This window comes from Barbus barbus, assembly GCF_936440315.1.
Source record: "Barbus barbus genome assembly, chromosome: 48".
Lineage (NCBI taxonomy): Eukaryota > Metazoa > Chordata > Actinopteri > Cypriniformes > Cyprinidae > Barbus > Barbus barbus.
In genome coordinates, this window is record NC_136726.1 from 14,956,746 (window position 1) to 14,984,369 (window position 27,624).

Consider the following 27,624-nt stretch of genomic DNA (forward strand, 5'->3'; position numbering starts at 1 on the left):
ATCCAGACGTCACTTCCGCTTACATTCGCATGAAAAACATAGCAAACGCTGAAATTTATTTCGTATTAAGCGCTATTTCCATTCTGTGGTCCTGTGCGTCCATCAGTATTGAGCTGCAGAGACGCGCTTTCTAAAGCACGGCTGTATTAATAGCCTCAGTAATGAAGGTGAGTGGATTTGGTTTGTTTTGCGTGACAGTATAAAGCCAAACCTGTTCTTGCCTGATTCACAGACACAAACTGTTGAATATTTATATTTGTATTTACATTCGGGCCTTTTTGATACTGTGCCATTAAATGCGGTTATATCGGATGGGTGTTGTGTTATCTCGCTCTGATACATAACGGTAATAAAACCCTAAACGGGGCAGTAATGCCTAGATATAATATTACATCAGCATGATAGTGCAAAATACACTGTATAAGCTATGCAATTTATCTTTGCAGCCATAAAGTTTATGATTTTAGCTGTCTCGGAGGCTGTAAAGGAAAGAGATGATTATTATTATTATTGTAGTAATTGGGTCATTCTTGCTATGCGGTATCTTGCTCTCTATAACTTTGCAGAAAGAAGTAAGTTTTGTTTGCAAGATGCATTCATATAAATTTGCATCGCAGACTTTCATAAATGCGTCATGGTGATCTTAATTTAATAAATTACAGCTTGATTTGACAAGAATGTCTGACAAGATGCAAATAAAATCATTTGGTTTAGTAAGCGATTGACAGATTAAATTACGTGAGGGTGTCGACTTGAAATGAATTTTGATATTTGATACATGATGGGATGTTTTAGAGTGGAAACACCCAAGGAATACTACAAAACATCACTGAAATATCAAATCCATTGCTACTTACTCATGCTTACGCTGCTGTTTCCCACCAAAATGATGTCATTTCCTGCAAGATGATGTTATTAGTCCTTGTTTATCAGCTTGAATCAGTGTCATATTTTAAATCTCTTAGTGCTTTTGGTTTCGGAAATAAATGTATTAACATGGTGAGAATGCTTTGTAATGATATTAACTCTTCAGTTTTGGTTAGGTTTTAATTGTGACAGACGAGTGCCCCATTTCCCTCTTTCTTTTTCTTTTGGCTGTTGAAATGTTAACACTTAATTTTTTACAAAATCCCACTTTGAAAGCTATTTCTGTATTTGGTAAATAATTTTAAATACCTCAACTTGCTGACGATCAAAATCAAGTTCCTTTAAGTATTTATATTATTCAATCTTTCTCTGAAGCCTCAGGCTTATATTTAAATTTTATCAAAGTGCATGTGAACTATTTTGTCTATATTATACCCAACAAGCATCAATACATCATATTCCGGTTAAAGACTGTCAAGTACCTGGGGATTTTCCTTACTAGAGATTGACTCAACATCTACATTTTTCTCCTAAAATAAAGAAAACTAGAATAATCTTTAATTCTTGTCTTCAACGAGATCTATCCATCTATGGCAGAGTTCTTCTATCTAAAGCAGAGGGATTGTCCCATTGTGTTTACCCTGCTTTATCTTTATTTGTTAGTGACAAAATTGCTGATGATATAAATAAAATGTTACTGAATTTTATTTGGAAGAACAAATCCCATAATATTAGGAAATCTGTTTTGTCTAACAGGAGTTCTTAGGGTGGATTGGAAGTTTTGGATTTCAAAGAATTAGTTAGTTCATTTAGAATTAGTTGGTTAAAAAAAAGACTCTGTACTAATAATTCAATTTTGTACTATATCCCCAATACTATATTTCATAGATTAGGTGGTCTAGATTTTCTTTTAAAATGCATTTCCCTTCTAAATTGCTGATTTCTCTCTCTAATAATTGGGCAGTTGTTGCCTAATGGATAGAGAGTCAGACTTGTAACCCGAAGGTCGTGGGTTCGAGTCTCAGGTCGGGCAGGAATTGTATGTGGAGGGAGAGAATAACCAGCGCTCTCTCCACCCTCAATACCACGACTGAGGTGAGACCCTTGAGCAAGGCACCGAACCCCCAACTGCTCCCCGGGCGCCGCAGCACTGCATGCCCACTGCTCCGGGTATATGTTCACTACTGTGTGTGTGCACTTAGATGGGTTAAATGCAGAGAACAAATTCTGAGTATGGGTCACCATACTTGGCCACATGTCACTTCACTTCACTAATTTTCACCAACAAGCTTTTCTTGCTTGGAAATTGTGTTATATGCACAACTTTTCTCCCCACAAAGAAATTCTTTGGAATAATTCAAGTATTTTAATCCGTGGAAAGTCTCTTTTTATTGACAAGTGGTATGCCAGAGGTATTGTCTTTTGTTTTGAATTTTTTTAAAGATGATGGTACTATACTGGAGAATGAAGAATTTATGACTTTGTATAGTTTGTAAAGTTCTGTCATCAAAAGTTTGTCTCCAAGCTATGTGCATTTATTTAAAACATATTTCTGCTTTAATGAGAGGAAAACAATTATGCCCAAACTTTTATTGGAGTTTGAGATATAAAGCGAATGTTACATTGTTCAGTATATACATCCCCTAGATGTAAATTTTTCAGGACCAAATTTTTTGACCGTATTTATTGGAAGAGAGTATGGTTACTCCCTGAAAAATTCTGCATCTAATACAATCAGAGAGGTACGTTTTAAGATTTTGCATAATCCAACAAACCCCAATTGCTTCTTTTTTTGATATCTCTAACTTGTGTACAATCTAAAACAAATGGTGCTATATAGCACTAAAAGTGGTTCTTAGCTTGTAATCATAGGGGAACCACTTTTGATGCTATATAGCACCATATCGTTAAAGGTGCTATACAGCACCTTTGTCAAATGGTGCTATGTAGAACCATAAGAGGTGCCATATTGCATTGTATTTCTTCAACAAAAATGGTGCCAAACAGCACCAACAGTGGTTCTTTGGCTCGTAAAGAACCTTTAAAGGGGCTTAACAGGTTCTTTGTATGGCAGTGGGACTATATAGCACCTTAATCACCCCAAAGAACCGCTGAAGAACCATACAGGAGCTTAACAGGTTCTGCATATGGTAGCGGTGCTATATAGCCCCTCAGTCATGCCGAAGAACCACTGAAGCACCAAGATTTGGTGCTATACAGTAGCAAAAGTGTTTCCCCTATGATTACAAGCCAAAGAACCACTTTTAGTGCTATATAGCACCATTTTATTTTTAGAGTGTATTCTGCAAAGTTGAGGAAGAAACTTTACTCCATTTATTCTATTATTGCAATCAGGTTAAATCTCTTTGGGAGAGCTTAAGTTATTATTTATCTTCTTTTATAAAATGTGATTTAAAATTTTCACTGAAAGATATATTTTTGTATTTTTCTGGCAGTGACCATGCTATCGTTAATTTTGTTTTGTTTTGCATTGTACATTTTTTATTAATAAAACCACATTAGTATGTCAATGCAGTGCTTTTTCGTGTTGTTTTCTTTTTGTCTTGCAATAAGTCACATTAGTTCAAATGGAGTTATGATTGTGTAATTCTTGTTGTAGAACTATTTTCTACTAAACATAACTAATGATAATGTAAAAATAATGAATGCAATGTAATAATAATTATTATGCAAACATATATAAATTTAAAAAATGCAGAGTTTAACATATTAATGTTACGACTCGATGGGAACATGAAAATGTACTGCATAACAGTAATGACTGTTATTGTTTGCATTGTAGTGTGTATTTATGTATTGACAGTGTGAATGGTATAATTATGTTAATTGAAGGGCCCAAGTGCAGATACTGAGGTGATCGAGGAAGCACCTGCTGACCCCAACAATGAAGAACTTCCACCTTACCTGCGCGAAGAGCCACCTGAGGGTATGTTCAGCCTTATTTATGCTTTTATGCTGCATTTTGTTCTTAAATATAAATTCAGATATGTTATTGAATGGATTTCTATTGTTGGAATGTGTGCATGATTTTTTTTTATTAACATACACACAAGGTTTTGGTAAATTAATGCATAAAGGAAAATGTATATGTTAGATCTTGTCACTGAAGTTTTTCATCTTTTAAGTCACTTTTTTTGCCTTCACTGTTTTTTTTTTTTTTTTTAAACAGTAAAAAAAAATGTAAAAAATTTGTTCCGTGGTGTAACAAATACTAGCTTTTCAAATGTACTGTACATGTCTAGATATTTACATTTTTATTTTTGTCATTTGAAAAAATTTATAAGAGAATATGTATTTGCGACGAAGATACTTTTGGTTCTTCAATATGAAAAAGTTTGGAGTTGGTAAGGTATTTTTTTTTAAACTAAGGCTGCATTTAAAAATAAAATACAGTAAAAACAATAATATTGTTGAAATTTAACTTAATACAATTTAAAATAATTGTTTTCTGTATTAGTTTATTTTCAGTGTTCACACGATCCTTCGGTAATCATTCAAGACACATTTCTTAATATTTTAACATTTGTAAACATTTTTAGTATTTAATATCGATGCTGAAAGTTGTGCTGCTTAATATTTTATTTTCAGGATTTTTTGATGAATAGAAGTTCAAAAGCATTTATATGAAATAGAAGTGTTTTCTGTCAATATAAATGTTTTTACTGTCACCTTTGATCAGTTTAATGCATCCTTGGTTGAAAAAAATAAATATTAATGTCTTAAAAAATTGTTACTGACCCCAAACTTTTGAACGACAGCATATATTTGTATTTGGAAAGCTTAGTAAAAAGTGATTCTAATCACAGATTTTTGCCCAGCTTATTAAACATAGGTTTTAAAATGCCATTACCTATTACTTTTTAATGTTGTAGTAAAGTATAGTGATCTGCAGAGGGCCACACTGACCAACATAAGAAAAACAAAGATTACTGTAGTGTAAAATCGCTATAATATTTGGAGTGCCAAAATGTACAAAGGTTTAAGTAAGTTTAATTCCCAAATCCATTCATCTTTCCAAACCACTTCCCAGAAAGCCCTGCAGGTGCCCTCCGATACACAGAGGCCTGCATCTGTAGTTAATAACGGGCACGTAGGCTCTATTAATGCCTTTCATTTAAGAGCTAAAGATCGTTCAGTAACAGAACATGTTTAAGTTAAAGTGGGCTTTTGTGCCCAAACCGTGATCAATGTCCTCTCTTTGTTCTCTGTGCTATTTGATCTTTACGTCCAGGGATGGCACAAAGAAACAAAGCTCTCTTGTCTTGTCTCTTTATAAAAAGTCTATTCGAGGAGAAGGCTCTGATGCTGCTGCTTTGCCAGAAACAATCTCTTTAGTTTAAATGGCTGCATTATGTTGCTATAAATTGCTTTGGGATCCTTGGTGCCTGCTGCCCACCAGTGCATCACAGGTGATTTCATAACAGCAAACGCCTGCCCTCTGGCTTTTTGGCTGCTGCCTTGGTGCGGATCCTGAAATAGTTATTATATTGCTGAGATTCTGTCCGTCTTTGTTGCTGGGAACAAGAATCTCTCGGATCTGGGCCGTGGATATTGAGTTGTTTGTTCTGATTCAGGGTGTGTTGATCTGTAGATGTATACAAAGCTATTTCGGGTGAATCAAACAGCCTATTTTGGTGAAATTGTCATCGTGATAACTGGCGTTTTATGAGAAATGAGTTTTGAGCTTGAGCACACAAAGTGCAGTGGGCCTGTTCACAAGGAGGGGAATTGTTTGGATCAGGCTTAATATCACTGAGCAAATAGCAGAAGGGATTGAGGAACAAGCAGAATGATCCTAGTTCAGTATCTCAGCGACCTCACCTAGATCTGCTTTGGGTTTCAAAGCCCAGAATGCCATTTTCGCTCGGGGTGCGGACTGGCATCTGTTAGTCGACAGAGTTTGGTTGGTGTGAAAGTGAACAATTCAGTCCACTCACTAAATTTCTCTTAAAACCCCAAAGTGATTCCTTTGGCTGAAAGAACCTTTAATGAGTACAGTATATTGAAATAATCATTAGTTGGATGTATGTAATTAATTTATTTAAAGTATTGTTTCACAAAATCACTAAACGGCTTCAACTAACTATGGAATGTTTACATAATGAGACATTTATAATATTTTACATGTTAGTGTGTGTTCATGTATGTATTTAAATTATTCAATCACTAATGATTGTTTTGATAATTTGATAATTAAATCAATTAATTTTTATTAATTGATTGATCTATCGATTTATGTCCTTTTTTATTTGAATAAAAAGCCACATTTATACAATAATAGTAGTTATAATAGTAGTACATAGTTTGTGAAGTTACATGTCTGTAAAGTGTGTTTACTGTAAAGTATGTTTTCTGTGCATGCACAGATGCGGATAATCAATAATTAAATTAATTGATTATTTTCATTAACAGTTTTATTGATAATTTATTGCAGCCCTTAATGAAAGCAAGGATAGGTTTGTTGACTGATCTGACTGATTCAAACATCATTATTCAAACAATCATTAAAATAACCTGTTCTTAAAGGGATAGTTCACCCAAAAATGAAAATTACCCCATGATTTACTCAAGCCATCCTAGATGTATATGACTTTCTTCTTTCAGACAAATACAATCTGAGCTATATTAATAAATGTCCTGGCTCTTTCAAGCTTTATAATGGCAGTGAATGGTTGAGATTTTGAATCCCCCAAAAAGTTAATCCTTTCATGAAAGTGTTCCACATGGCTCTGGGCGGTTAATAAAGGCCTTCTGAAGTGAAGCGATGCATTTGTGTAAGAAAAACATCCATATTTAAAACTTTATAAACAATAATCTGTAGCCTTTATTAACCCCCTGGAGCTGTATGGAGCACTTTTTATGATGGATGGATGCACTTTTTTGGGCTTCAAAATCTCAATCACCATTCACTGTCATTATAAAGCTTGCAAGAGCCAGGCCCTTTTGTTAATATACCTATGATTGTATTCATCTGACAAGAAAGTCATATAGCTTGAGGGTGAGTAAATTGAGCTATCCCTTTAAGAGTAATTTTTTAATGAATTTAAGACTATAATACTTCCATTGTATGTTTTTGATTCACTAATGGTTGTGAATTGGAATTTAAGCTTATGTTTCGCAAACTAACTGCTCAGTCTGTTAGCTTAGCATAGGTTGATTGAACTCATGGGTAGATTGAATTATGACATCAGTAAGGTTTGTGGTTGGAATAAACACAATCCATACTAAATTGCGAAGTGTACTGATACTGATTACATATAATGTGCATCTTTGCATGCGCCTGGTCACACTTATTATAGTGTGACCGCTTTACATAACTCTTAATAAATTGGCTTGGGAGAGCAGTTCACATTCTCTGCATCACTTGCAGTGCTGTTGTGTCTGTTTGTAAAGTTTTGGTGGCTAGTCCAGTGTGAATAAAACAGTGAAGCTAAAATGTTCTCGTCTTGAGATGTTACCAAGTTATAGTGGTAAACAGCCGCTAGTACTTGCAGTGATACTCATATTCATAACGCAGTTCGACCCAAAAGTACTTTGTGAAAAGCGTTCAGCGGGAGCGGGAAGCATCAAAACCCATTTCTTACACCCTCATCATTATAGAAACCATCTAGGCCTATATGTTTTATCAAGCCAGTAAGATTTATTTCCTGAAGTGTCGCTGATGTTGTAGACATACAGAATGAGTCCCTTTAGGGCGCATGGTCATCTGAGGTCAGACATAGTCACAGAGGATTTGGAGCGGAACCAGACAGGCTAGTCCACATGCTAATATTCATGTGGAAAAATACAGCCAAAATGGAGCGGTCTTCCCTGAGGGGTTCGCACTGCTGCAGACAGTGTGCGGTTTACAGACCGTTTCTTCTGTTGATGCAACATTTGCACCTGATTTTTCTTCTCAAGCTTGTACTGTTGCCTCATCTGTAAATGTCAAATGTGAGGACAGAACGAAAGGCAGGGCGGTAATTTTTGAGCAAATTACAGGTAGCGAACATAGTTGTTTCACATTTATGTCCTTTTGTGTGTTTTAGTGTGAGCGAGCGACAGCAAAATTCAATCAAGGTTAGATTGTCAAGCCCTGTCAGTGTGATTGCACTTTATTTTCTGAGTGAACAGGTTGGAACTGATGTAAACCTGAGAAATACAGCGCCATAGATTCAGTCTGTCAGCTAATTTGAGCTTCTGGTACTACTGTTTATCTGAAGCACTACTTGTTGGGGCGTTCATTTAGACATAAGTACCCTGTCTAAGTATTTTTATGTTTGTCATTGTTCTGTTGGTCCAAATGCGTTAAATATCAGTTAACTGACATTTTTGACAGAGTAATTACAGTACTGCCTCAACTTTCATAGCCTGAAAGTTGAGGCATATGATTGGTTACATTCACCCAGTCCGTGTTGGGGATTGACAGCTGTATTTATTAGCAGGTGTGAGTCTTAAATTGTCTTGTAGTACCTATAACTATAGCAACCAGTAACTGTAGGAAATGTCTCAAAGCGCTTTGAATTACATTTTTAAGGATTTCATCCTCACAGGTAATAGGCCAAAATTTGTCTCACGCTACGACTGCATAACACAGTTTTCATTACCTCGTTAAGGTTGACCATATCAATTTTGTGGTCAAACTGTTTAAAACACTAACAAATGAGTAGTGGCTTATTCAAAGTAAAAAATAGAAGTTAAAATAATGGTATGATGTCGGAGCCGATAACCTCGTGGGCAGCGTGCTGACATGTAACGCTGTTGCGCTTTAGATGGTAAAAATAAATGGTAAAAATTTCACAAGACTGTGATGACGTGTTTCAGTGGTCATCAGCATTGTAAATCCTCGAAAGTTTTTAATGCTAAAACTAGTTAACGCTAATGCGAAAGTTTTTCTAATGCAGCGTCTATGGGAGTGACGGTAAATTTGACATTGTTCTCTCTTCTGACTGCTGTTTTCAGTCTCTCTCAATTTTTTCCTTTTTTTGAAAGTCGTGAAAGAACACTATCGTGGAGTTTTTCTTCTGCTATTTGAGCAAATGGAAATGCAAAAAATATAGTTGTGGTACTCTCCCATTCACTGCTCTCGAAGTTAACCCAACTATGATGATTTCTGCTGCTGAGTAACCCGGAAATATGAAATCTCCATAAATCTTTTTTTTATTTTTTTATTACAATGGTACTATTATATATTAGTGTCATTTTAATAGCAGTGAGATACTAGTATAGGTTTTACTAAAATTTTGAATGATTTTTTTCTATTTCATTGATTATATCCTTTTAGGATTTTTTTTGTTGTCATTTTTATTAGTTTTTTTATTTTATTTGCCTTTTATAGTTTTCATTTTTTCAGTTTTAATTTGAGTTATTTTAGTACATCAAGGTAAACTGCATTGAAATACTAGTATAGTTTTTACAAAAATGATATATTTTTATTAATTTAGTTGTTTTTGTCATTTTTAATAGTTTTTTTTTAAAGGGGTCATATGACGTTGCTAAAAAGAACAATATTTGGTGTAATGCAATGTGTTTATGTGGTTTGAAGTTCAAAAAACATTATTTTCCACATACTGTACATTATTGATACTCCTCTATTATTAATAGCTAACGCCTTTCTGAAACGCGTTGATTTTTACAAAGCTCATCGTTCTGAGAAGCGAGGCGTGCTCTGATTGGCCAGTTATCCAGTGTGTTGTGATTGGCCGAATACCTCAAGCGTGTGATGGAAATGTTACGCCCCTCACCGTATTAACAAGCAGCAAGAGGTACTCTACACAGCTCAAAACTCGCATTTGAATTGTCAGTGGCAGAAACGTACTTACAGGCTGTGAGTCAGAACGTCGACTGTCCTTGAAGTTGGAATTGCCACACTTTATAGATACAGCCTTTGACCAAACCAGCTTTGTAGGCTACTCTCCTGCCAGGTTCAGGAAATAGTCCTCTGTAAAATGCGCTGCACACACTCGAATATTTGCGTTGTATTGCTCTGGAACAGTGTTGTAAATACAACATTTGGGCGGTGTTATGAAAATCTCCCCACATCGTGATGTAGACGTGGTGGCGTGTTTAAATGAGCCGTTTTAGGGAGGTGTGGACAAGTCTTAACTTTTATAAAGAATATCTCTTTGGTTTTGAGACTTTAGTCTTTGCAACTTCAGGGATCTTATCTATGCAAAAACAGCTTGTAACTCTCCAAAGAGAAAGGAAAACTTGAAATCACATCATATGACCCCTTTAATATGTCTATATAGTTTTCATACATTTTTATTTTAGTTTTAATTTTAGTTATTTGAAATAAATGAAAAAGAGAAATGTTTCCTTTGCAGTTAGCTGAAATAAAAGGTTTTATTTTAATTCAGTTAAAGTTTTTTATTTCAAATAGTAAACTTTTAGTCTTAAGTAATTTTAAGTTATAGTAACTAATAATCCTGTTTAGTTGTCTAAAAAGAATGGTTTTATATTTTTGAATCAGACTGCACTGCACTCGCTGTAGGTTAGTGTATGCAGCCCCTAAAGAACAACTTTTATTGACATTATTTTATGGTATATGGTCTTTTTATCTCCGATAGCATTTTTACTAATCAACGGGTTTGTGTACAACTTTTATTTATGATTGACTGCAAATAATAATGCATATTCTGTGCTTGTATGCCAAAGATGTGACTGACAACAACTAGTTGACTGAAGTTCTGTTCATACAGCACAAATCAACTCGGCTTGCTTTCAAAATTACGGTTTTAATTCCTCAAAATTTAAGCTTCACTTTGGGCACAGAATGTAGTTGTCACTCTCTTTCATAACCAAACTGTCTATGAACATACCTGTATTTAGCACTCCAAACAGGACCGACAATCTGTATTCTGCTGCTGTGTGTAGCCTGCTGAGCTTCTCGTCTACCCTCACCCAAGCACAAACCCAGCAGTCTTTCAAACCGCCCTGTGCAATTACAATTCAAGTTGTCTATTTGCCTACGAGAGCAGCTGAAATTAAATCAGTCTCACTTTTATGTCATAAAGAAAGGAATCAAGTTATTAATAGCTAAAAATGATGTTTTATTGAGTTTGTGCGCTTCTGTCCTGTTTGCTTGGAGCTGTGCGCCTGTTCCATCATCCTGACAGATCCAGTGCGCATGAGGGGCTCAATCTGATGTTGTGTAAAAGGATGATGGATGGACCATCAGCCGCACGAGGCTCCCAGTGCATCGTCCACCTGATGTTCTGCCTCGCCGTTTTCATTAGGTCCCCATAGCCGAAAACACAGATCAACATATGCACTGATCAAAGAGCCCTGAACGGGATGATGGATCGGTTCGAGTGTGGAAAGAAGCCGTTGGTTTCAGATTCAGTCCTACGACTTGTTTTTCATCTTAAGTAATGCGTTTAATTAAAAATAGGCTAGCAGAGATGGATTAGTTAAGAATTATCAGATGTTGTGGCGCAAAAGAAATTACGGCCTCCCTGTGAAGGTAATTAAATTCTAGATAATTTGGTGTAGATTTTATAATGTGTCTAGTTAATGTTGAAATAGATTCTATTCAACGGTTTTTTTATTCCGCTATCTGGCACCTGCTATCCATCACAGACTTAAAGCAGGAGTGGGTTGTTTCTGCACCACTAGTGTCACCAAATTGCAAAAATAATGACTTTTCAAACGGGTTCCCTTCCTGGTTGGCCAATATATGGCTCCGCTCCCAAATTTATGCCATTGGTTGAGCTAGTGTTACATTGTTGGGCAAAGTTTTCATAATACCGCAGTCTAACATTTTATCATATATCAACCTAATAACAGGGAAGGGTTATAGTAAACTAAAACTAAATCCATTAATAAAATATACCTTATAATAAACTTTAAAATACACCTTGAACATATTTTATTTTAAGCTAGCTATTCAGGCAACATTTCTCATTTTCATTTAGTTTAACTTGACGTACTAAAATAACTACAACTAAGACTGAAATAAGAATGAATAAAAACTATAAAAAAAAAAACTAATAAAAACAACACAAACAAAATGACCAAAGCTAGTTCAACCAAAATAACTAAAACTATAATAGCATCTCAGTGATACAAAAATAACAATGGAACATGGTCATTGTAGTTCAGATTTTTCTAAATTTAGTTTATTTCCATTTTATTCTCATTTTATCTAGCCAATTTAAAGCTGCAGTTCATAAATTTTTTGTATTCAAAATTTAAAACATTTATATAATAAGCGAGTACATCATCAATCCATTTTCCAAACTGTGTTTTTGGCTTATCCTGAATCACTACGGTACACCTATAATAAGTGTTTATATTCGGACTATTAGGGTGGTTCGGGTACCGCTGCGGCGTAGCCCAGTACCTGCGTGATTCGTTGTAGACATAAACAGAGAGAAGTAGTTCCGGCAACAATGTTCTTCCACAAGATGCATGCAGTTCTGTTTATTAACCGCTAGAGCGCCAAAAGTTACAGAATGCAGTTTCAATTTTAGTTAGTTTTCATTCAGTTTAAATCAGGAGTGTCAAAGTGTTGAATCTAAACTCTACAGGGCTGTGGCCCTCCAGGAACTGGGTTTGACACCCCTGGTTTATACTGTATAATTTAAAAAACAAGTTAAATGCATTAGGGTGGCAAAAAATTCCAGTTTTGTAATCATATATTATTTCAAATAGTAATAATATGTCATTTACTACTGAGGAAAGCAAGTCATTCAGATTTGGAGTGACATGAGGTTGAAAAAAAATGATGACAGAACTGTAATTTTTGGGTGAACTATCCCTTTAAGCTTGTATAGTAATGTATTTTTACTATTGAAAAAAACACATCAACTTTAAGTATATGTGGCTGCCTTTGTTGTTTTATTTTGCTATTTTTTTTTAGGCTAGAGTTGCTCTCTAAGTTTCTGCCCCTCGAGCCTTTGAGCTTTAATGGCCAGAGATGAATGGAACCTGTCCAGTGTAACAAACCAGAAATGCATACCAAATAGGCACCTAGGTACACACACAAATAGATAGTCGATTTACTCTAGACAGTGGTTGTGGGCACCATCTCCGTGCTTGTCTGATCACAGGGAGACATTTGTCACTTGAATGCTTTGTCACAAACCAAAGGAAATGTGAAGTTTTCTGGCCATTATATGCACACTCATGCTGGGCCGTCTCGTACTCTCAAAACCTAAACTCAGAAGCCATCAGGACTGATGCGCATCAGCTGTTTTTTACAGGCCATTTCATTATCTGTCACAACACAGCCCAACCTGGAGCTTTCCGCAGAACTGCTCCGTAGCCTTGAAGGATTATGACTGCTCCAGGCAGACTGTGCAATCTGATAATTTTCTGTCTCTTTCTGCAAAGGCTGGAAATATCATAGAAAACAGGATTTTGAGTTGAGTCTAGTTTGTAAACATACTTCCACAGTCCAACCAGCCCATTTATAGCAGCTAAGCCATAAAAACAAATCAGTGATAAATTGTAGAACTATCAGGTCTGAAAAAGTCATTTTCTGTTACTATACACTACCATTCAAAAGCTTCTGGAGGGCACATAAGTCTGAAGTAACGAATTTAGGTAAAGGGGTGCAGAGCCAGTGGTAGTTTTAGGCAAACATCAATGCCTTGAATTTTATGTGAGCAGCTATTGGTAGCCAGTGCAAACTGATAAACAAAAGGCGTTCTTTTCGGCACATTAAAGATTAATCTTGTAGTCACATTCTGGATTAATTGTAGAGGTTTGATGGACCTGCCAAGAGAGCATTCCAATAGTCCAGCCTGGACAGAACAAGAACTTGAACAAGGAGTTGTGTAGAATGTTCTGAAAGAAAGAGCCTGATCTTCCAAATGTTGTATAAATATTTCAGGTACTCCTCTCATATAGCCAAATTATATAGATAAATATATAGGTTATATTGACTGCAGATATATTTTTTAAAGCAATAGTTTCCATTAGAACAGTTAAAAATATAGTTTGTTGTTCTACATGTCTTGAGGGGTGAGGAGTCATGTTGTGAAATTGTCCTTTCAGGAAATTGTGGGTGGAAGGAACGGACCGTTTATGAAAATGATAATATAAACAATATTCAGAAAAATAACATGAATATCTAGCAATAGAGAAGGAATGAAGAAGGGAAAGGCAGAAATGTATCACATTCAAACAGAATGGATTTAATTTAAGAAAGGCAAAGGCTGTCTCTGACCCGAATGTGACCATGCTTTTCACATCCAATTATTTCCTCTGCCATGACGAGCAGAAATAATTTTTGTTTTAGGAAGGGAACATAATGGTAGGTGAAATGACAGGTTGAGTGAATGCATCTCTCTCTACGGCTGTTTTCAAAGGACTGACAGTTGCTCTCCACCAGCTCTTTGGCATAGAACAATGAAAAGCAGCAAGGAGCCGACTTGCCATCTGTAGTATGACTGGTAAATTATGACACTTCATTACAGCTTCCTCTTCCTCTATCTCTCTTTCCTTCTCTCTATTTCTCTTTCTCGCTTTCTCTGTTCTTTTCCTCACTAACTACCTCTCTGTCTTTCTGGTTTTTACTCATTCTCTGTCTCGCTATCTCTGTCTCTCTCCCTGACACCTGTCCTCAGCACTCAGCACTGTGAGCGACACCTCAAGACTCATGGGTCGACTCAACCCCAATTTCCTGAAATGTACATGGTCATTAATATGTTTCGTACAGTTCAATGTTAGTTAGTTACTAGCCTAAGTCATAAGAACCCACCCACAAGTCTCTGTGATAACCTGGTTCTGGTCCATTCTTTTGGGCCCAATATAATCGTCCACCAAGTCCAACAATTATATTCTTGCCATGAAAATGTATTATTATTCTTTATTTTTTTTAGTTTTAAGATTAATTTAGTTTTAGCATATTAAATTTACATTATTTTATACATGTTTTTACATGTATTGTATAATTGTTTAGAATTCGGTCCAACAATTCTATTTTTGCCATAAGAATCTTAATTTATTTTATTTTTAATATTAATTTAGTTTTAACACATTTACATTATTTTATACATGTACTATATAATTGTTTATAATTTGGTCCAACAATTTTATTCTTTCCATACAAATTTTAATTTATTTTAGTTTTAATTAGTTTTAGCATATTAAATTTACGTTGTTTTTACATGTATTTTATAATTGTTTAGAATTCGGTCCAACATTTTTTTTTTTTTAACATTAAATTTACATTATACATGTTATAATGTATAAAACATTAAAAAAAACATTTATACATGTTTTAAAAGTATAATTGTTTATAAATGTATTATTTTCAACTGTTTCATTTCTTGCTATGAATATGTTTTATATATTTATATTTAATATAATTATATTTTTACATTCAATGTACATTATTTTAAATAAGAATTAAATTGAAAATAAATTATGTATAATAAAATGGTATATTCATGTAATTATTGTAAAATATAATTAATACATATATTATTTACATGTAATGTAAATGACATTTATTATATATAGACTGAATTCTTCATTCGGCAAAGGAAGACTTGTATCAGTGTCAGAGCAATTCCTGCATTTCCATGCAATCATGTTGGTGCTTCAGTCTAAGCGGCTTTTGATATTGAGACTCCTAGCATAAGCCAGAGGGGGGAAAAAAAACACTGAAGAACATCTGTCCCCTCAAATATGAAAGAATAATAAAGTTATTTTGTGCACGTCTCGCCCCCGGTCAGCAGAATCTTTCATTGGCGTGTTGTTGCACACTGCTATCATTGCAAATCCCTGCTCGGCAAAACCAACAGTAAACAAAAAAATGCGGTGGGGGTGAACTGGGGATTTGCCTGCACTGAATTATTTAAGGTCTTACCTTGACGATTCTAAACTCCATCTGCTTGATGTATAATTCAAGAGACATGCTAGGGTGGGACATCATAAATGAAGCGTTCTGCATTGAATGGTCACAGTGTTGCGGGTCCAAACATTATGTAGCCATGATGCATGTGATATGAGAGATCTCCACTTTTAAAAGCTTCACTCTTTGATATATATTTCAGAATCTGTACCGCAAATTCCAGTTACACTTGCTGTTTCATCTACGGATGGGAAGGTCCAAAGTACGTGGCTTCTTTCGGCACGCTCAGAGACTTTTTCTGCGGATTGACGTGTCTTTTTAAATCCCCAAAGCACTGAGTCTGACATGAAAAGCAGGCCAGGGCAGGAATCGCAAGCCAGGTTCTCCTCCAATAGGCTCAGCAGGAACAGGCAAGGTTTTTTTTTCCCCTCCATCTGTAGCTACTGAAGTGCAAGCGTGTGTCATCTGCCTGTCAATCACACACTGTATAGCAGCAAAATCCATCTGGGGAAAATAGAAACTGTTTGAATTATTAGTTACAGATTGCTGAATCTAGATCAGTGCTGTTTTTGCTATCTTCTGACTATCATTTCTTACGATAAGCAGATGTCTGATCTGAGATCAGTGAGTAAGATAAAAATGCAGGCCTTGGTTTGAGAGTCATAGAATCAAAGATTGACTCATGGTGGCTAAAAGTAGAGCTTTTCCTCCAGTTTTTGTCATATAACCAAGATCGAAAGGTTATCTCTTTGAAGGAGTGAGATTGCGTTTCATTTCGATCTGCTGTTGCGGTGGACTGAGAACTGAAACTACTCAGCGGGAAGCTGAAGTGAAGGGTGTTGTACTGTAAAACGATTCGTTTGAAAGCTGTTTAAAGGAATTGATTGATATTAAAGAGACATTTCACCCAAAAATTGGAATTACTGATCCTTCCAAAACTCATTATTTTATTTTTTCAGTTGAACACTAAAGGAGATATTTGGTAGAATGTCAGAGCTGCTCTTTACAATGAAAGTTTATGGAAAATTACACTGCCACGCTTTAAAATGGACAAAAAAACACCAGTAAAGAATCCTTAAAATAGTTCATACGACTATATTTCACGTTTTTTAAGGCGTACAGTAGTTTTGTTTTGAGGAACAGAAAAAATCAAGTCAAAATTAATCGAAAACCCCTCCTTCTCTTACTCGTTTTGAAATAGTATTACGTTACACTAGGTTGACATTAAAAAATCTTGTGACTAATTATTTATGTAATTAATTGAAAATTATTTGAATAAATTATAATATACTTTGCTAGTCTATTAAATGATGTAATGTTCCTTTCTTCTGTTACTCCCAACATAATAATAGCCCAGTACTCTAGTTTGGCGTGAAAGATTTGTTCTCCGATGTCTTGTGACTGATAGTGGTACATTTAAATGTTTTGATTTGAGAGTAATTGAGAGATCAATGACTTACACAGTCTGTTTGGCAAAGAATAACATTTGCTTGCTTTAGCTTCACTGAATTTGTGAATTAGCAGTAACAGTAGTAGCTTATCCTTGAAGACAGTCCTTGCATTCCACTTGTCCTTTTTGGTGTGTGTACTTGCAAATGTATTTTCGCTTGTCTCATTTATGTGTTTCTACTGAAGCTATTTAGTTTCAGTTACATCTTTTTAGGTTCAATTTTCATGGTGGCTGTAAAAGCGTTGCTCCATACTCCCTATATAGAAATGCTTGGAGAACTCGCACCTTTAGGAAGTCCCAAAAGTCGTAGTTGTGATTGACTTTGATGGAACGTTACAAAACAGTCTCTCCTAGCTGATGACTTGCATTTACAGAGATAAAGTGTTTTTACTGAATCCACAGCGTCGAGTTGGACATCTCAAAGAACTACTCGTATTCTAAAAAACAGTATTATCTAGTGAAAATTGTGTTTGTTCTATACTAATAAGTTATTGAAGATTGCGTTCGCTGTAGGTTAATAGTCTAGTGCAGATGTTGTCGACTAAATGCTAATAGGCTAATGAAGATATAATAAGCAAGGCTAATAAAGCTATTAAAGATATTGTGAGCTATATTTTATAGAACATAACATGAGCTAGGCTAATGAAATAATGAATACGGAGTAATATGGTAAAAGGTCTTTCTCTGCTTATTGAAGTTAACAAACCTACATTGGGAGGACTGGTATGAGTAAGCACAAAGGTTCAAGTGTCATACGTGTCTCTCACGATAGGTCAGATGCGAGCAAGCTTGTGCACCCGGTGGAAACATTGACCTTTTCGATAAGTGGTTCACTGGTAGTTATTTATATATTTAATGCAGCTGTATCAAGCCAGCGGGGAAAAAGGCCACATTCGGACTCCATTTCAGCCGAGTTCTTTTCAGTCCCATAATTGCCAAAACTCGTCATCGAATGGAGCTTCTAAACATAACAGTAGTGGGATCTGCGAAACTGGCTACCGTTGAGTTTTGCGAACACTCCTCAAGGCTTTTTAAGTTATTTTAAATGCATATTTGTGTCAAAACATCTAACGTACTGGCACCTCCATGTTTGTACAATCTATTTTTACGTTGTTTTTTTTTTTTTCCATGTTTACCCCCTTTTTTCCCAGCGCCTCTTGTACTAACACCATGTCCAGCAAGGTTCAACGGTAATTCAGTACATTCCCTTCCAGGCCGTTCTCTCAAAACCACATTTTAACTTGACCCTTCATTGTGTTTTGCCCCAGGCAACTCGGGCACAGAGATTAAAAATAGAGACCTCAGCAGGGATGCAGTAGACTCTGTTCTTGTTGGTGAGAGGAGTGGAGCGGTGGAGAACTGAATCCCGCTGGGGGTTTTTATCACTGGGGAAGGTCCGATTACCCCCCTCCCTTCTCTCGCTACTCTTTTTCTTATTTCTCTCTCTCTCTCTCTTGTTCGCTCCCTCGCTCGCTGTAAATCTCGGTGCCAAGTGAGGAGAACAATATTTTCACCATTATTTCTCGGCACTACAGAGAGATGATGTGGGTATTGATATAGACTCATAAATTTACAGAGGTGACAGATTTACGCCGGAGGCTGGCAGCCCACCTCTCGTTCAGGAACATGTTCGGCTTTGATTGGTTGGGAATGGATTCTTGGCTATCCAATTCAGCTTAGGTCAGGCAGGTCTAAATCACTGGCTTTTATAGAGATGGCAGTTTGGTACATACAGTAAGCTCAATACTATAGTCATACATCTCCCCATCTAGGACGTGCATCCTGCTGCATAATGCCTGTGTTTATTTATTCATTTTTAATGTTTGTATTGTCTGTATTGCTAACTACCTTTTCCTACTGTCTTTTTTTCCAATTTTTATTTATTTATTTAAATGTTCTTTTGTATTCATGTTTTCGTATGATTGGGAAAAACCTTTATACTATTTTCAATAAGTTTTAATTTAATGACTCTGAAATGTCATGTGGTCAAGTAACTTTTTAATATATTAATTACATGTCAGTGTCTTAATTATTATCTTAAAAGCATTTTAAATGTATTTCAAGGTATGTTTTTAACAAATAAAAAGAATTATTAATTCATAAATATTGTAAGTAATGGGAGAGTCCTTTTACAACCTTAATTTAAGCTTGTCTCATCATAAAATAGTTGAAATTATCATTATATTTAATTGTTTTCCTACATAACGGTTGGACCACATGCTTTCCGGTTAGGTGGATAAAGTATTAATAAGCAATGAAGCAGATTTTTTTTCCAGATTCCAGGTGGTTTTTAATTGTTATAATAATTATTTAATATTTTTATACAAACTACTTAAGATTTTCTTTTCAAGACTTTTCTATTTTATTTATGATATTAGTACAATTGGGTTTCGCTGACATTTTACTTTATTCTCTTCCAATATGTATATTTTTTAAATCTCAAATTAACAATGCTAATGATAGAACAGTAGCCAAGCAATTGTATGTATGAATTGCATTTTTTTTTTTAGTTAATAAAGCATTGTGTCAGTGAGCATGCAACACTCAAAATAATAAATCAAAAAACACCCTTTTGTATTTGTACACCCAGCTATTAGAGGAGATCTGTTCCAGGAGAAGCGGTCTTGGTGTTTCCTCCACGATTGGTTTACTTATTATTTATGCCCCCAATGACCCCATCATCCTTACTATGGGCCTATTTGTTCCTTTTTCCTTTTACAAAATGTTCCCGTCTGAGTGGGTTCCTGGAGGGAAACGCATTGCATCTGTCTCTTCTGTTCTCTCTCAAACTTTATCTCCATTCTCTGCCTATCGGTTTGTGAATGCAGCATTGTTGGTGTTATCTAAAGGTCTAACTTGTGGCTGTCCTCGACAAGAACATATTATTGAGTTGAGGCCTGGGTTCAGGCACCAGCGGATCTTATGAGAATGTTCAAGTGTGCCCAGATAATTTTCGCAGCTCGCTCTGCGCACCAAGGAGACCACTTATCTTGCTTTAGGTGGGGCTTTTTGGATCCTGTCACAACCTAAAACTTTATTTATCCAAGTTTGCTGCAGGCTTCTAACTCAAATTAATGTTTAGAGTGACTTGGGAAAGGAATCCGAGCAATATGAGTCAATGATTCCTTCCTCAGTTCTACAACCTTCTCTACAAGATTTTGGTCAGACAGTGGAACTCTACGGCTCTTTTAAAAGTTTTAGTGCTTAGGACATGTGAAATGTGCAATTCTGTTTCTTTTTGAATGTTTGTTTAACTGTCAAGGCCAACACGGTAACCTTTGTACCGGGCTTGTTGAGTGGGTTTTTAGCTACTGATGCTCACCCTCCTCAGAACTCGGGCCATCTCTGGAAAGAGTAACATGCCTCAGAATATCTTAACCTTTCCATCTAAGCCGTCAAATGTCACTGTTCTCTTTCCTCCATCTGAAGACAAATTGACATTTTCTATTTGCTATAGAATTGGGTTGATCCCGAAGGTTCCTGTCAAAAAGAATAAATTGGTCATTCTTTCATAGAAAGCTGTTTGGCGTTTTGTAGTTAAGCATTATGCTTTTGATGAATTGTGTGTGGTGAATAATTTTTTAGGATCATTGAATTTGAGTAACCTCAAGGTTATTTACTGAGCAAATTGTAGAGGATGTATGATTTGATTGAAGAAAGATAAATGTTTTGTGATCCGTCCATGTGACAGGTTACATGATGCTGTCGTTACAACAGACAATAATTTAGACCTTTAGTGTGTAAAATTATGCAAAAATTATGTTTGGAGTAATGCCCTTTGTAAGAGACATTACAATGTAAATTTTTTTGCAAATATAGCCACAAGTTTAATTTTGTTTTAGCATGAGATTTGTGTCCAGTTAGTCATTCCAACCTGATCTTATGGCAATTCGTACATATTTTACTTGGTATTTAATTTGTACAAATTTGTACGATTTGTGAAAAATCGTAAGTATTTTACGAGGTGGCAAATTTGTACAAAGGACCACCCCTAAACCCGCCCTTAAACCTACCCCTCGTAGAAATCGTACAAGTACGGTTGTATGAATTCAGAAAAATTGCCACCTTGTAAAATACATACAAATTGGTCGTGAGATAGCATAGGTCATTCACTGATACAAAACAAAGCATATTTTCAAAAACGAGTAGTCGGTTTGTGGCCTGACAAATTAGTAGACTAAATAGTCTTAAAGGAATTGTTCACCCAATAATGTACATTTTCTGAAAATTTACTCGCCTTCAGGCATTCCAAGATGTAGAGGAGTTTGTTTCTCCATTATAGCAGATTTTGAGAGATTTGCATCACTTGCTCAGCAAAGGATCCTCTGCAATGAATGGGAGCCGTCAGAATTAGTTCAAACAGCTGATCAAAAACAATCACAGTAATACACATGTCTTCAGTCCATCAATTAACATCTTGTGAAGTGAAATATTATGTAAATTGAGTAAATAATTGTAATTCTCCCCTAATAACTAGACATTTATTCATTAGTCTCCTCTCATTTCAAGGACTATAAGTCTATTTAAAATGACTTATGTTTATATAAAAGATTAATATAAGCACTTTAATGAACATACAGCTGAGGCCAAAAGTTTACATACACCTTGCAGAATCTGCATGTTAAAGGGTTAGTTCACCCAAAATTTTAAATTAGAAACTTTTACTCACCCTCGAGGCATCCTAGGTGTATGACTTTATTCTTTCAGTTGAATTGAATCTGAGTTATATTACAATTTGTCCTGGCTATTCCAAGCATTATCATTGTGGTGGGTGTTTCTGTTGAACAGTCCAAAAGATGTCAAATAAAGCGTGCGCATTCATACGCAAGTACGAACGAGGATTTGTAAAGAAAAATGTCGGAGGATGTCAATATAAGCCAAGAGGAGACTGGTTTTCCTTTGCTAAAGTAAGGAAGCGTTGCTTCCTTTGCTCCTGTAAACAAACTCGCGAGACTAGGCACGTGCTGGCTTCTGCGTATGATAGATCCCAGAAGTGAGAAAAAAAGTGTTTATTACGTGTTTATTCACTACAGGAGGCCCTTATTCATGCCCCGGAGCCGTGTGAGGCACGTTTTATAATGGATGCCAGGGCTCTAGATTGCTACCAAAATGGCATTTGCGACCATTTTTTGAGAATGTGCATTCGTGTGAGTGCATGGTCTGCAGAGCCGCGGCAAATTGTAGCAGGAGTCAGATTTCACTGATCGCGTGAAGAGAGCTGCTTTCAGCGCGAGCACTTCGTGGGTAGAGCCTGGTTTATACTCGCTGCGTCAGCACAAGCACGAAGGTGCGCACAGCAGAGGATTTGGTTTTCAAACTAAAGTAAAAGACTGCTTCTTAAATCAAAGAAGGTGAACATGTTGGTATTCTTGTATAAAAAAGCATGCAAGTCCTGTCAGTGACAGCCAGTTTCGTTTTACTTGAATAAGAAATTTCACATAAAAGATGTATACATATAGTCCACAAGAGAAAATAATAGTTGAATTTCTAATAATAAATATGTAAATATAATAATATTTGTCAATAAATATTAATTTAAGATGATGTCCCCGGATCTATATTATTTAATGATCCACCTCGTTAAAAAATGATTCCTCCCAGCACAGCTCTGTGCTCTCTCTCCCCCTCTTCAGTCACATCCCACCAGCTGTATTATCCCATTCTTTTAGGTCAGTAATCGGTTAAGCCAGATTAGGATGAGGTCTTTCCTCTCTGTGCTCAACCAAAATCATTCATGATGTGCACAGCTTTGTTGTTGTCTGTGATATAATGTTCAACTATGCATAATGGAGGTTTGTGCCATGTATTGTTTGCATGTTGTCGGTGACTTCTTATTGCACTATTATTTGGCTGCCATATTCTATTCTATTCTATTGTGTTGGATATGTGTAGGATTGACATTCCAGAATTTTTGCATACACCGCATTGTTGTCCCACTATGCTATCGACGACTGTTATTTGCATGCAATGTCCAAATTATAGACTCATATTTATTTCGCATTCATTACCAAGTACCCATGGGCACATAGCGAAGACCATATTCATATCCTGTTAGTTTAATGAGACTTCCAATTCATGACATGGTAGCAGAGTGTTTTGACTGGTTATCAGCAGTGTTATTGTAATTCTTGCACTGAATTGAACAGAATTACAATGGTTGTCATTTACAAAGTTGTCCCTGAAGCCTGTTTGAAGCTCACAATCAGTTGCCTCATTCATGAAACCTGTACTGTTCTTACGTAAATTGTTGCAGATTGTTGCACCAGTTGTGCAGCATTATGTATAAACTTATTTACGAACAATTTACACCACAACTGACTGTCGTGAATGCAACAGTTCATGTAAAAATCTATTTATGAATTTTCAGGGAAATTGATTGTCGCACTTTAATACAATAGATTTACGAAAATATATGAGTTGACATAAGAATAGATTTACAAACATTTGAACATTTTTACATTAAACAGTTTGCATTAGAATGCATTTATGAACATGCAAAAATGTTTGCTATATGAATGTCACATTTTATGTTAGAATGGCTTTACGAACAATTTACATGAAAATCGCTTATGAATGTGTCAGTTTATGTAAGAATGGATTTACTAACAATATACATGAAGATTTCTCATCATATGAATGAGTTTATATTAGAAGGCATTTACGAACATATGCGAAAATTGTTTGCCATATGAATGTCACATGTTATGTTAGAATGGCTTTACGAACAATTTACATGAAAAATTCTTATGTGTCAGTTTACGTAAAAAATTTATGTAAGAATTAATGATTTAAAATTTAATTCCATGAACCAGGTGCACATTGTGGATTCTGTATCGTTCTACTTATTATGCTAAGAGAAACATCTTCATTGGTCTACCCTTCCTTCATTGGAAATAATGTATGAAAATGGAAATTCTGAAATAATCTCATTCCTTTTTTGAAACATGCCTCGCTGATTTTGTTCACTCAGACTTATTGCAAAAATGGAAGATCGCTTTGAGGTTTGGTAGTGTGGAAAGCGTAATTACATCTCCTCAGGCCCAGATGGGAAGAGTTAGGTCTTAATTGCATGTGTAGAATCAGGACGGGCAAGTTTTCTTACCCACCAACAACATCTATGATCTGCCATTTTACCACATTATCATTGACATCCTCAACTGCTGCCTTGCTTGTTTTCTAATCATTTGGTTGTTTTGCCAAAAAACAGATATTAAACTATTTTAAAATTGGTTCGTCATACCAGTTACCAGACATAAGACAAAACATAAGATGATCGCTAGTCTATGCTGAAAGCGGGCAACTTGCAGTATAGAAATGGTGTAGAAGCAAGAGCTTTATAGGCATGTTTCATACATACTAATGAATTTCGACATTTGTGAGAGACAGTTAGGAGAGGAAAGCAGGCTTCAGTTAAATCCGTTCATCTCCTGTTTGGTCGCATCTCAAAAATGTTTCACATCAATCCTGGTTCTGTCGATATCAGCGTGTGTCAGTTGTTGTTTATGCACTCGCACATCCGCGCACGTGCGAACTACATGTGGGGCGACCTTGACTGCACCACAAAGTTTTCCCTCCGCCGTCCCACGGGACTCATCTGAAGACACTGCTTGTCATTCACACGGCTTCTCGGTGGCACATCGATTCACCGGGGAGCTCATCGTGCAACCCAGCCACGCGGTCCCTGACAGTATTGATTGAATTTAAAAGATATAATTTCTGTTCACAGTCCGCAGAGTATTGTGGGGTGTGTAAATGCTAGTTGTCTGTCGGAAGGAAAAGAGTCTCTTTTTTTCATGTATTCTGCCAAAGGAACAACAGAGGGGAAAGATGATGCCATTTGGACAGAGAGTGTGTGTGTTTCAGAACACATCTGCTCAGTGTATTACTCCGTGTCAGGCCTGTAGATGTGAGCTGATTTCAAAATGCTGCCCTCAAGCTTTAAATCTCACATAACCAACACACTGGGGAAAATAAACAATACTTACATAAAGTCTATTATTTTTCGGTGAGGGTCCTGAAACACGTTTCAAAATCATGGCTTTAGGAACCAAGTGTTCTTAACTGAAAAACTGCACAGTTGCATTGAGATAATAATTATGTTTGCTTTGGATGGATTCATAAAAGGTGCTTTATGAGCCACCATAAGAATGGCAACATGAGGCTGGATTTGAATACATTAGTTATTTTACATTGCCAAACAAGATTGGCTTAGTGGTTTCTGGGTCAAAAACTAGGGAAAATATATTATTATTATTATTATTATTATTATTATTGATGTTGTTGTTGTTGATTTTGTTAAAGTAAAAATAAAAATTCTGTCATTAATTCAGTAGACACCGCGCGCATGCTGAACGTAAACAGCACTCATTGCGTTGATTACGTTCTTGGGTAAGTTGGTAACTGAGGGAGAAGAATTGTTGAATAAATTGTTATTATTGTTTTCTTTTGCGCACAAAAATTATTCTCGTTGCTTCGTAAAATTACGGTTGAACCCCTGATGTCACATGGACTATTTTACCGAGTCCTTGCTACATTTCTGTGTGTTGATTTTTATTTTTTTTATTATTATTTATTATAATAATCAAAATGATTAAAACACAATTTTAACACTCTAAATGATTGCTTACACTACTCTTTTTCAGACTTGGAGAAAGACCACCCTAAGAATGAAGCAGGCATGGTGTGGAGAGTGACAGGTGGGCTGTTCAACCTCACCAGAGGAGCGGTGGGTGCCACCCTCGGGGGAGTGGCCTGGGTTGGTAGCAAGAGCTTTGAGCTGACCAAGACGGCAGTGACGAGCGTTCCCGCAGCCGGAGTGGGATTGGTCAAAGGCGGCGTCTCTGTGGTAACGGGAGGGGTCGGGGCAGTGGGGTCTGCAGTAGCTGGTAAAGTTACACCAAAGAAAAAAGACAAGTCGGATTAGACTGGCTGACTCGCTCCCACCCTTTGTTCGATTCGGTGTGTCTGGTTGTCTCCTGGATTGTTTTCACTTTCAAGAGGGTTGGAAAGCAGGTGGCAGGTTCATTTAGCCCATGGGAAAATTACTGTTTTGCATTCATCAAATACAACCCTACTTTAAGTTAATGTAAAAAACTGCAAACTAAACGCACTTCGATCTGTTACTGCAGAGGTACATGAGATAGTTGGGATCTTACGCCTTTTGTTTGCTTATGTTTGTGTATATTTGTGTATTTTGAGTGTCAGCTGAATCTGTATTATTAGTGTGGCGAAGACTAACTTTGGGACAAAGAGGGATCAAGTGCTGATATCAGACACATTCTTCATGAAGTTGTCCACTTTTTACAAAAGAAATGTTATACCAGTAGCTATTCTTTAAAAATTTAAAATTTGGTTTAATTCATTTTTTCTGTAATATCAGTTCTTGTTTTTACACAAAATTAGCTCTAATCTCTGGATAAAACGTCCATAGAAATTCAAGTACACAAAATTATTCCTTGAATATGTTGATCTTGTTTAAAGCCCATCTTTGAAAAAAATAATGTGAGAACTTGGAAATTAAGTTGAAGTATTATTATTTAATTAATTAAATACACATGACACTAGATTACCTTCATCATCTGATAATGTTAGGTTTAAACTAAATATTCTCAAATGTTCTTCGGTTTAGTGTTACCAACCACAATACGTTTTCACAGTTCGCTGTATTAATATCATCGCCACATTCTCATGGTAAGTGTAGAAATCTCTGAATGGCAGTTTGCGCGTCATTGGCGTAGATTACATTAATGCCGAGTCTCCAGTGTAAACACTCCAAGACAATGTTTGAGCTGTTGAAATTGAATCTGTAGCCAGGAAGCCAGTGCCTGGAGTTAAGAAAAGAAATTATGTGCATCTTAAAAGGATGCAGGGAAACAGAAACTACACATTTTTTCCAGTCTAAAATACTTTTAAGCATTCACGCTTTATTTTCTCCTTGCGAAGCATCACTTGTAGTTCATTTGAGATGGTGTTTTATTGGCCGTACATGTGCCTGAATGTCTTGGGAGTTTTAAAAGCTCACTGTGGAGTGTTTAGTGTTTCATAACAGTGCAAAGTAACCACAGATGTATTTCCTGCTACCTTTTTACAGCCGTTTACATCATAGAACCAGCACAATCGAAAATGTGCACATTTGAGTATTTGTTCGTACGTTGCTGACGTTTTTCCCCACTTGCTTAAATGTTTGTTTCCTTTTTTACTTTATTTATGCAAAAACAACATATGGCATATTATTATATTGTTGCAACGCATGCTTGAAGCTCTAGTTCTCTGTACAACATGCTGTTTAACTTACAATATGCTGTTAATTGTGAGTATGTATTTCATTTTTTTTTATGTTTCTTTCTGTTTTTGCTATCTACACACTTTCTGTATATGTCTTGAAGATGCTGTTACTATAAACTGGACTTTTAAGACCAAGTAGATTTTGTCTATAATAGAACTATTTTTGCTAAATTAATGCTGTATTCTACAAATAAAGCACTCTGTATTTTAGAAACGC

General features: G+C 36.0%; 1 protein-coding gene across 1 annotated transcript; it reads left to right on the top strand.

Moving 5' to 3' along the window:
* On the top strand, positions 1 to 27,624 carry LOC306866531 (transmembrane protein 263-B-like). Its single transcript, XM_079411789.1, has 3 exons — positions 1 to 167; positions 3,721 to 3,814; positions 25,766 to 27,624. The coding sequence occupies exons 1-3, from the start codon at positions 162 to 164 to the stop codon at positions 26,044 to 26,046; spliced, it is 381 nt and encodes a 126-aa protein (XP_079267915.1). The 5' UTR covers positions 1 to 161; the 3' UTR covers positions 26,047 to 27,624.